The sequence below is a fragment of the Symphalangus syndactylus genome, chromosome 2 (assembly GCF_028878055.3).
Source record: "Symphalangus syndactylus isolate Jambi chromosome 2, NHGRI_mSymSyn1-v2.1_pri, whole genome shotgun sequence".
Classification (NCBI taxonomy): Eukaryota; Metazoa; Chordata; class Mammalia; order Primates; family Hylobatidae; genus Symphalangus; species Symphalangus syndactylus.
In genome coordinates this window covers 91,672,654-91,689,804 of record NC_072424.2, presented here as the reverse complement: position 1 = coordinate 91,689,804, position 17,151 = coordinate 91,672,654, and the positions used below count along the sequence as shown (strand labels likewise).

Genomic DNA, 17,151 nt, shown 5'->3' with positions numbered 1-17,151 from the left:
GTAAGGCTGTTGTTAGGATTAAACGAATCGATACCAATGGTCCCCAACTTACATGGTTTGACTTATATGATTTTTTGACTTTATGATAGTGTGAAAGCAATACCCATTCGAGTAGAAACCATGCCTTGAGTATTCATACAATCATTTCATTTTTCCCTTTCAATCCAGTATTCAATAAATTACGTGAGATATTGAACACTTTGTTGTAAAATAGGCTTTGTGTTAGATGATTTTGCCCAACTTAAGCTAATGTTAAGTCCACTGAGCACGATTAAGGTGGCTAGGCGAAGCTACGATGTTTGATAGGTTAGGTGTATTAAATGGATTTTCAATTTATAATATTTTTAGCTTATGGTGGGTTTATTGGGATGTAACTCCATCATAGGTTGGTGAGAAGCTATACATATAAAGTGATTAGAATAGGTTCTGACACAGAGTAAGCACTATTTAAGTGTCAGCTCTTAATCATTTACTCATATCCAGTGTTTCCAGTCCAAACTCATCTCTCTCTCTGCAGCCGCTTTTCATTCCTCTTAGGACCTACCACAAGAGTCTGCACACAAAAGTTGCCCAATAAATCTTTGTTGAAATCATCTAGACAGTGTTACGAGAGAACTGAATTCCATGGATCTCGAATGTGACTCAGTTGCCTTAGCACAGTCTGAGGCATTGTCGTTTGTCACATTAGCTTATGCTGTATCCAAGTCCCCTAGAAGAGTGCCTAACATATGGTAAGTGCTCAAAAATTGTCAAATGAATGAATGAATGAATGAGTGATCAAACTGCTCAAAGCTTAATTTATTAGCCTCTTGGGTCACAATGAAATAAAAAATATAGTTTATTTAAAAAAATAACTTTTTAAGTTAGTAGAACTATATGTCTACATACAAAATACACTTAAATAAAATATAGAGTATATCTGATGTGTGTATATTGTACAACTATATGCATATAATTTATATATGCTTTTGAAAGTTAGCAAAACTAAAATATAAACAATCACATCATCAAAAATACTCATTTGGTGTATAAGTGTTTTCACATTTTTTTCTGTGCAGTATGTGTATAAATTAAAAAAAATTTGGATCATATCACACCTAACATTTAATAAACTCTACCATTTTGTTTACTTAAAATTATAGTGTGAATTAAATGTCTATAATAAACACCAAAAGTAGGTTTAAAAGGCCAGCTATTTTTGTTATTTTCTTCTTTCTACGTGTCTATTCTTTTGGTCTCACGTTCTTATCTTTATGATAAGGTTTGCAATATTACAATTTAAAATGCTGTTTCTGAAAGAAGAAAGTCTAACTTATACTAGAACATGTTAGCATTCCAGAAAATATGCTGAATAACTTTGCTTTATACTTTATTACTTTGGTTTTCCTTTTAGATTGATTTTTTAAAAAAATATTTTATTTTACGTCAACTCACAGGTGAAATTCCCTATTAGTTTTTAGAACAAACACTGAAATTAAGGATTTTATAACAAAGTATAAATGTGATGCACACTTAGGTTAGGAGGTCAAAAACATTGATTTTTGATTCAGGGGACTCCACAGTTTACCAATATTACAGGACCTCACCACTGGCTCTCTCCTCCTGATAGGTGTTGAGAGAGAGTAAGGACACTGCTGTTTTTCCAGATTCCATTTTTATTTAGAAACAACACACAATTTTAAAGGTCAGAATAGTGGCAAAATAGGTTGGCAAAAAGGGAACAACAATTGACCAAAAAGAAAAATGACAATAATTTAAACCAAGTAAATTATTGGGACAAAAGTAATAGAAAATGTGCTGAATCAAAATAAATCTGATTAGATCCTTAAGTGGTAACTCCTTTCCGGAGCATACACTTTCCTCCAGTGTAGCCCTATCCAGGGGCAAGGCCACGTCTGTACTATGAACCAGGAAGTCTCAGGTTGTCAATAAACTGCCTTTGCTTTCACAAATATTTACAAACCACCACCTTCTTCTCCTCATTGCTATAGAAATAAAAAAACAAGGGGAAAAACAGATAGGATCATGAATTTCAGTTTGAGACTTATGAAATATTACAAATAAGAAAATATAAAGAACTATTTTATTTAAAAAAAAACAGGATTTTTGACTCTCGATTCTCTAGCACAGCAAAGCAAGTAAATCTTTAACCAGAACTCAAGATATAATAAATGAATTTCATGTGGAACCTATAAATGAAATTTATCTAAATATCCAATCTATTTTATAAATTTTACTGAGTCTGGAGTTGAGAGGATAACAGGGGAATAAGTAATAATATTGTTATCTTATTAAGAATTATTAGGGTGCTTAATTACATCTACAGAGAAAATATTTAATGAAATGACAAAGGTAACTAAAATAAAGTTTCTACACAATTGCTATACTAAACAATACCTTAAACCAAAAATTACAACATATATACCAGTCAGAGTGTCCATGTAAGTATTTTGAATAATTATATATGTGGCGTATTTTCTTAGTTCAATGGTTAACATCATGCACAAGCCAGAGATACTTCATTATTCCAAAGGTTCTCTAAAAGGATTTTTCAGCTGAAGTGAATCTGTCACTATTAGTGCTCTAGTCATGTCCCTATAGCTATTAGTAGAAAAGTACATTTTTGTGACATTAAATTTTATTTGCTTGGAGTTTGTCTTCCAAATGAGTAATGTCTAAAGAGAATCACAATCTGAAAAGACAGTGAAGCTTCAGCTGGTCAGTTTCATTTCTCCCTCCCTTTAAATCTGTCTTTGGCTTATGCAATACCAACAGAATGGAGTAATTTTTGAAGTATTTACTTTGTAAAGATAGTAATTATCTAAACAAACTTTTTATATATCAGAGGGTGTATGAAAAGTGAAGCCTTATCTGTCTTTCTCTTTCTTTCTGCCCTCCAGTCTCTTGTTTAGTAAAACTTGTAGAGCAAATTGTTTCATTGACCTTGAACATTTTAATCACATTCTCCGAAGAAAGGCAAGAATACAGAATGATTTTTTATAAGGTACTATATTACAAAAGAAAAAGAGTGCCTGATAGTCAATGTTCCAGGTAATAATACTTCTCAGGCTTCCGATTTGGGAATGCACAGATAAGTAGAATATTACAGCTAGGAGGAAAGACTCTTAATGATAACATCAAACCCTTTTGATTTAATATAACTAGAAGATATTTAAGAAATTCCTTATTTCTGCTCCAAACTCAAAATACTATCTATTTTTTTGTTTTATTATTGTTACTATTATTAGTTTGAGCCAGGATTTGGCTCTGTCACTCAGGCTGGAGTGCAGTGGCATGAGCTCAGCTCACTGCAACCTCCAACTCCCAGGCTCAAGCAATCTTCCTGCCTCAGCCTCCTGAGTAGCTGGGACTCACAGGTGGGAGCCACCACACCCAGCCGATTTTTTCTTAATAAAAAATAATACGGAAGTTTAATGTAAAAATTAGGAAAAAACAACAATTACAAATACTTCTGTGCATTCTATCCAGCTTAAAATACAGAACATTACCCTAATCAATATAATGTTGAGTTTTGTATGTTTTTTTAAACTTGATATAGATGGGAATCACAATGTATAATAATTATATGTCTTGCTTCTTTGGATCAATATTTTTTTCATGACGTTGAGCCATGTTGATATGTGGCTGCCCATAGCTTATTTATTTTCATATCTGTATGACATTCCATTGTGAAAGTGTACAACAATTTATCTATTTTTTTGTGACTGAATGTTACTTCCAAATTTTGCAGCATAAACATTGCTGCCATGAACACATGACTACTGGTGGACACGTGCAAGAGATTCTCTACATTATATATCTAGAAAGAGAATTGCTGATCATGTATAATATGCGTTCTTCATTTACTAAATATTACCAAATTGTTTCCCAAAGTGCTTGTACCAGTTTATACATACATAAAAAGTGCTATCAACAGGGTTTAAGTTCTGATTATTCCACATCCATGCCAACACTGGATAAGGATAAACTTTAAAATTTTTGCTTCCCTGGTGGTTGTGAAATGGTATCTTTTGATCTTAATTAGGATTTCTGTGATTACTAACAACATTGAACATCTTTTTATGTGTTTTCTGGAGGGGGGTACATTCTTGTTTTCTTTTGATTGCTTTTCTGTTTAAGTCCTTGCCCATTTTTTTCTATTGGGTTGTTTATAGTCTTCTTAAAATTTACAGAGATTTTAAAGTGTATTTTGGGGCTGGATGCGGTCGCTTACGCCTGTGATCCTAGCACTTTGGGCGGCTGAAATGGATGGATGACCTGAGGTTAGGAGTTCGAGACCAGCCTGACCAACATGGTGAAACCCCATCTCTACTAAAATTACAAAAATTAGCTGGGTGTGGTGGTACATGCCTGTAACCCCAGCTACTCAGGAGGCTGAACTGGGAGAATTGCTTGAATCCTGGAGGTGAAGGTTGCAGTGAGCTGAGATCCCACCACTGCACTCCAGCCTGGGTGACAGAGTGAGCCTCCATCTCAAAAATAAATAAATAAATAAATAAATAAATAAATAAATAAATAAATAGTTTGGATACTAATCTTTTGTTAATTATGTTTTGCAAATATATTTTCTCGCATTTATATTTTTACATCATTTGCCTTTAATTTTGTTTTTATTATGGAGGTCTTACCTACAATCAGCAAAGTGAATAAACCTGTGTACAGAATTATTATATATGTGTATATCCACATAGCCATCCCCTGGATCAGTGTATAAAACACTTCCAAGACCACAGTAGGCTCTCTCATGCCTCCGTTCCAGGTAATGTCTCTGAATCTCCCACACCTCCAGTATTTTCTTCGCTCCCACTCGGGATTAATTTTGCCTTTTTTGAACTCTTAATGAATAGAATCATAAAGTAGGTACTATGTCATATTTGGCTTCTTTCACCCAATATTTTATGTGAGGGATGTTGTGCATAAAACGACTGCGTTCTTTTCATTGCCATGTAGTATTCCAATGTGTTAACATTTTATGATTTCCCATTCTACAATTGATGTGTGTGTAGGTTGTTTCATAGGTTAGACTCTTATGCATATCTGTACTCATCCTTTATTGTACAGCAGCCCTCAATTTCCTTCAGCATGTATCCAGGAGCAGAATTTCTGGGCATAGCATGTATGTATGTTTGGGTTAGTAGGTATAGCCAGAAAGTTTGCCAAAGGGGTTGTGCCAATATATACTCACATCCACGTGTATGACAGTCCAGTTTCTTTATGTCCTCATCAATATGTGGTGTGGTTAGTCCTTGAATTTTAGCCACATTATATTAGGTTGGCACATCTAAAATAATGTTTTTGTAGGTGATTTTATTTTCATTTAGTTAGTTTGTTTTCAGAGACAGAGTCTCGCTCTGTCACTCAGGCTAGAGTGCAGTGGTGCGATCTGGGCTTACTGCAACCTCTGCCTCCTGAGTTCAAGAGATTCTCCTGCCTCAGCCTCCTGGGTAGCTGGGACTACAGGCGCATGCCACCATGCCCGGCTAATTTTAGTAGTTTTAGTAGAGACGTGTTTTCACCATGTTGGCCAGGCAGGTCTTGAATTCCTGACCTCAGGTAATCTGCCTGCCTCGGCCCCCCAAAGTGCTGGGATTACAGGTGTGAGCCACCGCGCCTAGCCTCCAGCTCCATCCATGGCTTTGCAATGAACATTATCTCATTCTTTTTTATGTCTGCATAGTATTCCATTTTCTTTATCCAGTCCATCATTGATGGGCATTTACTTTGATTCCATGTCTTTACTATTAGCAATAGTGCTGCAATGAACATATACATGCATGTATCTTTGTAATAGAATGATTTATATTCTTTTGGGTATATACCCAGTAATGGGATTGCTGGGTTGAATGGTATTTCTCTCTGTAGGTCTTTGAGAACATAAATCTTTTTTATAAAGTCCTATTATCTTTTGCTTGGTTTTTCTGATATTGATTTGTATTTCTTTACATATTATGGATTGATATCCATTGTTGGATGCATATAATGAAACTGCCTTCTTCAGGTTTGTGACTTTCTCTTTTATTCTCTTCGTGTTGTCTTTTAATAAACAGAAGTTCCTAATTTTAATCAAGTCCAATTTATAAATTTCCTATGGTAGTGTTTAACATTACACAAAGGTTTTGTGTTTAAGAAATTTTTGCCTACTCCAAGATTATATGTTTGACTATTTCAGCTTTCATATTTAAGTCTATAAGCCATTTTGAATTTTTTTGTATGTAGTGTGAAGATGTCCAAGTTCATGTTTTTCTATATTAATATTCAATCAACCAAGCACAATTTGTTGAAAAGATTACCCCTTTCCCACTGAATTGCAGTGATACCTTTATCATAAATCAGGTGACTGTAAATGTGTTGGTCTCTTCTGGACTTTCTATCCTGTTCTATTAATCTATTTGTATCATCTCTATGTACCTTTTGTGGATAGTAATTCCAAGATTAAATCTACACAAATATATCAGTCTTTTTCTTTATAGTTTACACAATTTTTGTCTTCCCTAAGATAAGGTAATACAGATATATTTCTATATTTCTTCTAAAATATAGTTTTTTATAGTTTTATCTTCCAGGTTTTAAGGTTTTTCAAATTTATTTAATCAACTTGGCACTGATTTTTGAGACTGGTTTGAAGTAGAGATCTGATTTTATTTTCATTCATGTGTATTTACAATTGTCCCAGCATCATTTATGGAATAGTAATCCCCCTTGGTTTTTGTGTTTTTGTTTTTGTTTTTGTTTTGGTAGAGATGTGGTCTTACTATGTTGCCCGGTCTGGTTTCAAACTCTTAGGCTCAACTGATCCTCCTGCCTCATCCTCCAAAAGTGCTGGGATTATAGGCGTGAGCCATCACACCTAGCTGAATAGTCCCTTTTTTCATCTTTGAGCTACTATGCCAACTCTGGTACAAGTTAACTTTTCATATACTCATGAGTTTGTTCTGGGCTCCAGATTGTGTTTCATTTGTCTATTTCTGTGTCAAGATCATACCATTCTAATCGTAATAGCTTCAAGTCTTCCAGCATTGTACTCATCAGGAGTGTCATGATGATTTTTGATCATTTATAATTCCTTGTGAATTTTAGAATAAGTTGGTCAACTCCACAAAAGTCCCTGTTAGGATTTTGATTGGGTTTGTTTTTGTTGTTTGAGATGGAGTCTCAGTGCGTACTATGATTACATTTCTTTTTTCTTTTTTTTTTTTTGAGACTGAGTCTCGCTCTGTTGCCAGGCTGGAGTACAGTGGCGATCTCGGCTCACTGCAACCTCTGTCTCCTGGGTTCAAGTGATTCTTGTGCCTCAGCCTCCCTAGGAGCGCCCGCCACCACACCCGGCTAATTTTTGTATTTTTAGTAGAGATGGGGTTTGGCCATATTGACCAGGATGGTCTTGATCTCTTGACCTCATGATCTGCCTGCCTTGGCCTCCCAAAGTGCTGGGATTACAGGTGTGAGCCACCGTGCCCGGCCTTCTTTTACATTTTAAAATTCCCAAAGTTCTTTATGTTCTCTGAATGTTTTCTTTTATTCTTTCCTTTCTTTTTCTTTCTTTCCGTCTTTCTCTCTCATTCTCCTTCCCTCCCCGTTTTCTTTGCTGTATTTTTTTTTTAATCTTTAAAAATTTTTTTTATTCTGCTCTCTGCATTTTTCCCTATGTACTTATTTTGATCTTATTTGAGGTTTAAACCAATGTCTGTGGATCCTTGGCTAGTCATTCATACGATGAGTGAGGCACTAAAAACCTGATTGACATCTCTAAGAACATAGATTTTTAGCCAGGGGTGGTGGCAGGCCCCTATAATCTCAGCTACTCAGGAGTCTGAGGCAGGAGAATCACTTGAACCCGGGAGGCAGAGGTTGTAGTCAGCCGAGACTGTGCCACTGCACACCAGCCTGGGCAGGAGAGTGAGACTCCGTCTCAAAAAACAAACAAACAAACAAACAAACAACAAAAAACATAAAAACATGGGTTTCAACATTATGATTTTGTTTTAAGATTCTAGAAGGTCCTCTACAACAAATTTATTTAAGAACATTTTCTTCTATTACTGCTTTGCTAAGAAATGTTTCAAAAACAAAACCAAAAAGAACAGGAATGAATTTCATATTTCAATAAATGTTTTCTTGGCATACACTGAAATCATCATATACTTTTTAACCTTTACTTTGTTAATGTAGTTTCCTAATGGGAGGAGTTTTCTAACAGTAGTCTTTCAGGATGGCTTTACTACTCTTCTCCGAGGAAACACTGAAATATTTTTTAGGAAAGGGGAAAATTTGAGGTGGAAGTCTAACCAGGCTGTTTCTGCTTCCTGTGTCTAGGATTGGTGCTGTACTCTCTTTGTTCTGGGCCATGCAGAGGTTAAGATTTTCCTTTGCAAAACAAGGATTTGACCTAGAATCACTAAAACATATTTTAATAATTCAACTAAATTTGTTGCTATTCTTACATTTTTGTTTTAATGGAATTTTTGCTTCATAAACACTCCGTAAGAAATTAATCTCCTTATTAGCACTACACCTAACACATTGCATTTGACACATCTTAAGGGTAAGAAATGGAATTTACAAAATGTTTTTTCAATGAACGCCTCATCTGTGGTTCAGCTACTTTCCTTACCACAGCATAGTTTTCCTCCTACTCTTTATCCTAACATGGCAGTCAAGAGACAAGACTTTTTTTTTTTTTTCCCTTCTGCAGTATCTTTCTCTTCCATGTACTTCCCCTAAGAGGAGGAAAGAGGTAGAGATCTGCTCTTATCATTAGTATTAACTGTGGACCCAGAGTCTGAGTTGCCGAGTGTGCCAAAGAATGTTTGGCTAAGACTCTTCCTTAACCATTAAGCTAAGAAACTTTGCACAGAGGCCTCAGAATGATTGGTAGAGTGACAAAATGAGAGGCAGCTAAAGGTTTAGTAATGGAAGAAATCTAGACCTGGGAATCAAGCCATGAGGTCTCAGGCTAGCTTCTGTCCCTCTTGAGACTCTCTGAGTCTTAGTTTCCTCATATATAAAATAAGGAGGCTTGACTTTACTAGATTGTCTTCATGGTCTTTTTGGGCTGTAACATTCCTTTGCGTTTAAAATAATACCGGCTAGACATGGTGGCTCACGCCTGTAATCCCAGCACTTTGGGAGGCCAAGCTGGGTGGATCACCTGAGGTCGGGAGTTTGAGACCAGCCTGGCCGACATGGAGAAACCCCGTCTCTACTAAAAATACAAAATTAGCCAGGCGTGATGGCGCATGCCTATAATCCCAGCTGCTCAGGAGGCTGAGGAAGGAGAACCACTTGAACCTGGGAGGCGGAGGTTGTGGTGAGCCGAGATTGTGCCATTGCACTCCATCCTGGGCAACAAGAGTGAAACTCCATCTCTAAAATAAAATAAAATAAAATAAAAATAAAATAAAATAAAAATAAAATAAAATAAAACTGAGGCCCAACTGGTGGCTCACACCTGTATTAGTACACTTTGGGAGGCTGAGGTGGGCAGATCACTTGAGGCCAGTAATTCTGAGACCAGCCTGGACAGCATAATGAATCCCCATCTCTATTAAAAATACAAAAAATTAGCCAGGTGTGGTGGCACACGCCTGTAATCCCAGCTACTGGGGTGGCTGAGGCAGGAGAATCACTTGAACCTAGGAGGCGGAGGTTGCAGTGAGCCGAGATCACACCACTGCACACCAGCCAGGGTGACAGAGACCCCTGTCTCAAAAAAGTAAATAAATAATAAGAAAGTATCAACTCTAGAAAATCTTCAATAAATGTGTAGATTCCATTTAAGTGTGAACTTCACTGTTTAAATTGAAAGAGATCTTACAACGTTTCAGAATTGAATCATTTTCCTTTCTGTTATGAATACTGTTTTGTTTTTTAAATATGTGATACAGAAAGTTTCCTGGAAATCCCTAAAATATCCCCATGGTAGGCAAAATAATGGCCCCCCACAAAGAAGTCCATGTCTTAATCCCTGAAACCTGTTATGGTGTTATCTCACATGGCCAAAGGACTTTGCAGATGTGGTTAAGCTAAGGATATTGAGAAGGAAAGACTATCCTGGATTATGTGGGTAGGCCTAATTTAATCACAAGGCAAAGCTGCGATTACTTTTGCACCAGCCTAATAGAAGAGGTCAGAATGATGTCATATGAGATGGACTTAACCTGCCATTGCCAGCTTTGAAAGTAAAGGAAGGGAGCCATGAGCCAAGGAATGTAGGCCACCTGCAGAAGCTGGAGAAGGCAAGGAAAATGGACTCTGCCCTAGGTCTCCAGAAGGAACACAGCCCTGCTGATGCTTGATTATGGCCTTGTGAGACACAGTTTAGATTTCTGATCTCCAGAACTATAAGATAAATTTGTGGGGTTTTTTTAAGCCACTAAATTTGTGATAATTTGTTAAAGCAACAGTAGGAAATTAACAATATCCTTCACCTCTGGCCTTTATTGTGTTGAGCAAACGTACTTTAGTTTTTGTTTTTATTTCTCTGCTGTTCCTCACATAGTAGCAAACACTTCTGTTCTGCCTTAATAACCAAGAATTATGCCATGTTGAATTATTTGTTTATATTATAGCTAAAGGAATAAGTAGAAAATTGATTAATTATGCTTCTGTATACCGTTATGTTCCCAAGTCTAATTATTTCCTAGGACTATGTTTCATTCTTCGAATTCACAGAATGTTGGATCTGGAAAGAACCATTAATATGATCTAATGGAGTCTAACACTCTACTTTTTTAAGAGAAGAAATTGTGACCTATTAACAGTAAACCCATGAGCTTCCCCATATGCATCTAGCTAGTTGCTTATAACACTAGGATAAAATTTGAGGACCTCTGGCTCCCAGGCAGGCATTTGCCCCACAGTACCATGCTGTTTCCACAAAAGCGTGAGAATGTGAAAATATGTAATGAACCTGGTCTCTTAATGCAAAAGATGAAGGAACGTGAAATTCAAATATGCCTTGTATAATTCAACCCATTCTCACTTGAGAAGCAGTGTAATGCAGTAGTTACAACTAGGACCCCAAAGCTCGATTGCCTATATGCAAATCCCATGTCTACTACTTCCCAGCAAAATAACTCTAGATAAGTTACTTAACTTTACCATTCCTCTATTTCCTCATCTGTAAAATGGAGATGATAATAATAGTATTGAACTCATAGGGTTATGGGGAGGTTTGAATACATTAATAGGCCAAGTGCCATGGCTCATGCTGTAATCCCAGCACTCTGGGAGGCCGAGACGGTGGGTTGCTTGTGGTCAGGAGTTCAAAACCAGTCTGGGCAACATGGCGAAAACCCATCTCTACTAAAAATACAAAAATGAGCTGGGCGTGGTGGCGGGCGCCTGTAGTCCAAGCTACCGGGGGGCTGAGGTGGAAGGATTGCTTGAGCCCAGGAGGCAGAGATTGCAGTGAGCCGAGATCACACCACTGCACTCCAGCCTGGGCAGCAGAGCAAGACTGTGTCTCAAAATAAATAAATACATACGTACAGTAATATTAAGTTGGTGCAAAAGTAATTGCGGTTTTTGTCATTACTTTTAGTGGCAAAAGTGCAGTTACTTTTGCACCAACCTGTTAACTGTAAGGCTCATAGAAAAGGCTTTGGACCAAATTTAGTAATAAATAATTGTAAGCAATGATCATTATTAGTGGTAGACTCTATAATAAAGACAAATTATTTCAGTTAAACAAAGTAACAGTTTTATTAATATTATTATTAATATTTGTTCCTACTGTGCCTATTAGCCACCTCCTATGGTGAAGTCCTGAGCACTTAATCCTAATACAGGGCCCAAATGTTCTGGTGGACTGCCTGTAGATTGAAAATCATGTACTTTTCTATGCCAGCAGACATTTTGTGGACAGTTAGCACATGACAGTCATGAGTGTCCTTGCTAAAGTCACGTTAATACCAAAGAACTGTACAGTGACTTGTTCTATACTGTCATTTCTTTAAGTTGCGTTGTTTCAAGAACTAAGTGGCTGATGTACTGTTTCGTTTCTTTCATAATGCTGAGCATGGGTATCTGATAGACTTGCTTAGGCTGGCAAATTTTTGCGTAGAAGTGCTAGATTTGTATGCATCTTTGAGAATGGGGCAGTTCAAAGCTAAAGTGAGCTAGGAACAAAACAGGAAGTGAAAAAGTAGAACGGAAAGACATAGGTAGATAGAGGAAGAAAAAAGGGGAAGGAGGAAAGGACCCACAAAAGGATTTTAAAGATAAATGAAAATATTGAAGCTGAGAAGAGAGTTTCAGAGGCAGTTAAGGCAAAGAGGAGAGAGTGCAGGCAGAGGTGTTTTATATGAAGCGTCTCTGAGGCCTAAACCAAATTTTACCGTGCACGAGAGTCACCTGGATTGCTAAACAATTTCCTGCATCCCGGCCCTACGGGTACTGATCTAGTTGGTCACAGCAGAGCCCAGTCATTCGCATTTCTTTTTTTTTTTTTTTTTTTGTGGGAACAAAACAATAAACACCTTTATTACATGGGTGAAGACTGAACGAGGATTTATTTGCCTTTCCGGGCCTTGATTTTCCTAAGATAGAACTCCAATTATTTATCCTCTAGCATATAGCCATCTGCTCGGCCACACTGTCCCGGCCTTGAAGCAATGCACACAAGAAGCTTGCCCTGCTGGAACTGCTCCTCCAGGAGACTGCTGATTTTGGCATTCTCTTTCCTTTCATCGTATTTCTTCTGAAATTTTTTAGACTGAGTTTTGTTTAAAATCTCTTCTTCCTCAGGAGCCAGCTTGGCTCCCTTCTTGCAGCCCAGGGGCAGCGCACAGTGGGACTTGTACCACTGTCGGTAAGGTGTGCTGTCGATGAGCACGATGCAATTCTTCACCAGGGTCTTGGTACGAGCCAGCTCGTTATTAGATGAATTGTAGACAACATCGATGATCCTTGTTTTACGAGTACAACATTCTGAGCCCCAGGAGAAATTCCCCACGTCCAGCCTCAGGGCACGGTATTTCTTGTTACCTCCCCGCACACGGACTGTGTGGATGCTGCCGGGGCCAATCTTGGTGTTGGCAGCTGGACGCCCCAACTCATACTTCCGCTTCTTGTGGTAGGGCTTTCTCTTGCCCCCAGTTTTGCGGCGCTTGTGCCAGCTGTCCCAAGAGATGCCCATCGCTCGGCGCTGGCTGGAAAGAGCGATCATTTGCATTTCTAACAAGCTCATCAGTGGTGCCAATGCTGCTGGTCTGAGAACATTTTGAGAATCTTTGGGCTAAACTATATTTACACAAAGTAAATATAATTGTTCTCAGTTTTTTATGGAGCTCTGTTTTACATACAGTAAATTGCACAGATCTTAATGTTTTTGGTTTCCTAACATAAGCAATTCCCCACTAGGTTATGTAAAGATCTATCTGTTTCCATATACTGTCTCTGTCAAGAATACCAAGATACTTTTTTGAATAAAGTCCTAATGGCCTGATATTATTTTCCACCAGAATAATATAATGAACCCCAGTATGTTTTCTATCTTTTTGAAGAAAAATATGTATTTCTGTAACCTAGAATTGAAATGACAAAAACTACAAAGCACCTACATTACTTTGACTGCATGTGCAATGTTCCTGGTCTCATGTAAGCTATATATAGCCCATTTGTTATTCCTTATTATCCCACTTGAGAGGAGGAAATTTGTTATGTTATATTGAATTCTCCCCCCTTCCTTGAATTAGCAACTTAGCAGATTTATGTAAAAGGTAATCTCAAGACATTGGGCAAGAAACCTATTGAGATTAACCCTTCAACAGTGCTTCTCTAACTTCACTGTGTAACTGAATCACGTGGGATCTTATTACAATGCAGCTTCTGATTCAATGGGTCAGGTGTGGGGTCCAACATTCTGTACTTGTAACAAGCTCCCAGGTGATATTGATGCTGCCAGTCCATGAATTACATTTTCAGCAGTAAGGTCCTGTCTAGTGTATATAGACGACTCTCAGACTTCAGCATCAAAATTGTTGTTAGAACCTAGATTGTGGACCCCTAACCCAGTGTATCTGATTTAGGGGGAGTGGGACCTGAGAATTTGCATTTCTAAGTTCCAAGATGATGCTGGGAAAGTGTGGGGAATACATTTTGATGACTACTGATCTATGGACCAATCTTTGTTTTGCTGATGCTAATTGACTTGCCAGCAATTTAAATGGCTAATAGGTAACATCTCCCCTCAAACTTCTCTGCCAAAGTCACCAGTGGCCTCTTCACTGGCAAATCCAATGGAGTCCTCTTCACATTACTTGGCTTCTGACTGTTGTTACTTCCTTCTTGATCCACTCTTCTCTCTTGGTTACTGTAATAGAATTTGCTCTGTTTGCTTCTCACTTTCTAACTCAAACTCTATTCTATCTCAGACTCCTTTGTCAGTTTCTCTTTCTTGCCATTCCTCTGCTCCGCCTCATGACTGTGCCTTAGTTTAGCCTTACTTCTGCTCCTTTGACCACATCAGTACTCTTCTAATGAATCTCCCTGCCTTGATCTTGAGTCCCCAAGGCACCTCTACCACAGCAACCTTTCTGAAACACAAGGGTGACATGTTGTCACCCTGCTTAAAAACCTTAAGTTTTAAGGGTTTTTTTAAGGGTTTCCCATTTTCCATAGGACACATTCCAAACTCTTCAGCTTGACTAATGTGGCTGTCAATAATCTAGCCCTTCCTTATCTACCCTTTAGCATTTCCTTTCACCAGGCCTACTGTAGAATCTTACCAGATATACTTAAAAGCATCCAATATCTGTAGAGGTTATGTGATTGTATACCTCCGTACCTCTGTTTATGATACTTTCTCTTCCAAGAATTCCCTCCCTCCCATTCTTAACCCTCTTGGCCAGCAAACACTTCTTCAGCTTTTCTGTGTCTCTCTTCTTTGAACCCTTTTGTGACCATCCCAGGAAGCAGTGGTCACTTCCTTCTCATGCCTATACATAATAATGACGTTGTAATACTTCATTGTACTTACATGTCTGATTCTCCCTACCAGTTTATAAAGCTCTTGAGAATAGATTTATTTTTCAACTTTGTATCTCTCGTGCGTTGTCCAATGCCTGACACATTCATTGCCTGTTTGTTTACTGAACAAACGAATGAATAATAGAAATTGTGAAATTAGAAACTGAAAAAAAAAGAAAACAAACAAACAAAAACCTTAGTTTACTGTATTAGTTTCCTGAGGCTGCTGTAACAAATTATCACAAATTTAGTACTTTAAAACAACAGAAATTGATTCTTTCATAGTCCTGGAGACCAGAAGTCTGAAATCAAGTTGCTGATAGGGCACGTTACTCTCTCTGGAGGCTGTAGGAGATATTTTTTTCTTTTCTTCTTCCAGACTCTGGTGGTTCCAGTTGTTCTTGGCCTGTGACTTCCTCCCTCTTATCTCTGCTTCCATATTTCCATGGCCTTCTCTTCTGTCTCTCATAAGGACACTTGTCATTGCACTTAGGGCCCACCTAAATGGTTCAGTATTACCTCATCTAAGTCCTTAACTTGATGTCATTTGCAAAGACCTCTTCTCCAAATAAGACCATGTTCCCAGGCTCTGGTGGTCAGGACATGGACATACCTTGTTGGGATTCACCATACAACCCACTACAGAGATTGTTAAAAAAAGACTAAAGGGGTTGTCCATCAGTAGAAATAAGGGGCAGAAACTCTTTCTCCCTGTAGATCCATGTAATAACAATGAGTAGAAGGTGGCTGGGTGCAGTGGCTCATGCGTGTAATCCCAGCACTTTGGGAGGCCAAGGCAGGTGGATCACCTGAAGTCAGGAATTTGTGACCAGCCTGGCCAACATGGTGAAACCCTGTTTCTACTAAAAATACAAAAATTAGCCTGGCATGGTTGCATGCACTGTAGTTCCAGCTACTCAGGAGGCTGAGACAAGAGAATTGCGTGGACCCAGGGGACAGAGGTTGCAGTGAGCCGAGATCACGCCATTGCACTCTAGCCAGGGCAACAAGAGCAAAACTCTGTCTCAAAAAACAAACAAACAAACAACAACAAGAAAAAATGAGTAGAAAGTGATAGACAAGGACTCTGTTACTCCAGTTCTCTTCAAATCAATGATTCCCCCAATCATAAACTCTTTTTCTTTAAAAACAAAAAAACAAAAAATGGTGTTTGTGTGCGTGTTGGGAGGCCAAGGGTCAAGCACTGAGAATATTCTTTTTTGCCTAAATCATACCAAATCATCCTCCTTAAGCTTAAAAAACAGAACGATCTCATCTGTTGGTCTTTGAAAAATATAATCCTTTCTTAATTGGTTGTTTTATAACTTTACATTGGTTCTAGCAGGGAGGAACCTATCCGTTTCACTTCTTGGTACAGTATCTTTGCCTTCTTCACCAATTAGGAACTTCAATACTTCTGATTAAAGTGTTGATTTGTGTTGGAGAAAAACAGGCAGAGAAGTGGGGTTGGGATAAGCAGCTGTGGAAATTGTGGGGAAGGGAGACTCAGCCAAGGGACAGGAAGGCTGTTCCAGAGTTCTGGCCTGACCACTTATTCCATGGTTTGCACATGATCCCCCAGCACCGGAGCCAGGGTTTCCAGAGTGCACAGCTTTCATTTCCATTAGTGACTGACTTAGAATCGTCAAGACCAAACCTTTCCCTCTGACTTTACGATTGGAGTTCAAAGGCTTTTTCATCTAGTCTACACCTATCGGTGAGTTCAGGAGAGTTTTGGGAAAATAAAAAATACAAGTTAAAACTCTATAGAGTTACGTTTCCCTTTCTTTCCACAAGATGAGAGAACAATACAGGATACTGTAATTTGTCAAAACCCCAAACAAAACAAAACAGGTCTGTTGTTAATACAGACAAATGGTCACAGCTGCAGAAAAGTTTCCACATGAACTCTTTCAGTCCTAAATATTCATTTTTGCAGTTCTGCAATCACTTTTCCAGGACTCCTTTTTTCCCTCCTCAGTATTTATTCATATTAACTATTTTTTCCATGTTAGATTTGTTCTGTTCAATATATTTTTTAGACAATGCTGCTTCCTATACAGCAGCTTTCTAATATTCTACCCAGGTTCACCATACATATGTGTCATTTCAGTGCCACAATAGCTGTACAGTGAAAGTAAATATTTTGATTACATAGTC

The 17,151-nt window shown here is 38.0% G+C and overlaps 1 protein-coding gene across 1 annotated transcript; it reads right to left on the bottom strand.

Annotated features, from left to right (window-relative positions):
* Positions 1-12,485: 12,485 nt before the first annotated feature.
* Positions 12,486-13,177, bottom strand: LOC129463156 (small ribosomal subunit protein eS8-like). Its single transcript, XM_055243718.2, has one exon. The coding sequence runs from the start codon at positions 13,157-13,159 to the stop codon at positions 12,578-12,580; it is 582 nt and encodes a 193-aa protein (XP_055099693.1). The 5' UTR covers positions 13,160-13,177; the 3' UTR covers positions 12,486-12,577.
* Positions 13,178-17,151: the final 3,974 nt, after the last annotated feature.

Bases quoted from the DNA above. Each gene is read 5' to 3' on its own strand.
- LOC129463156 (XM_055243718.2), bottom strand. From the start codon at position 13,159: ATGGGCATCTCTTGGGACAGCTGGCACAAGCGCCGCAAAACTGGGGGC.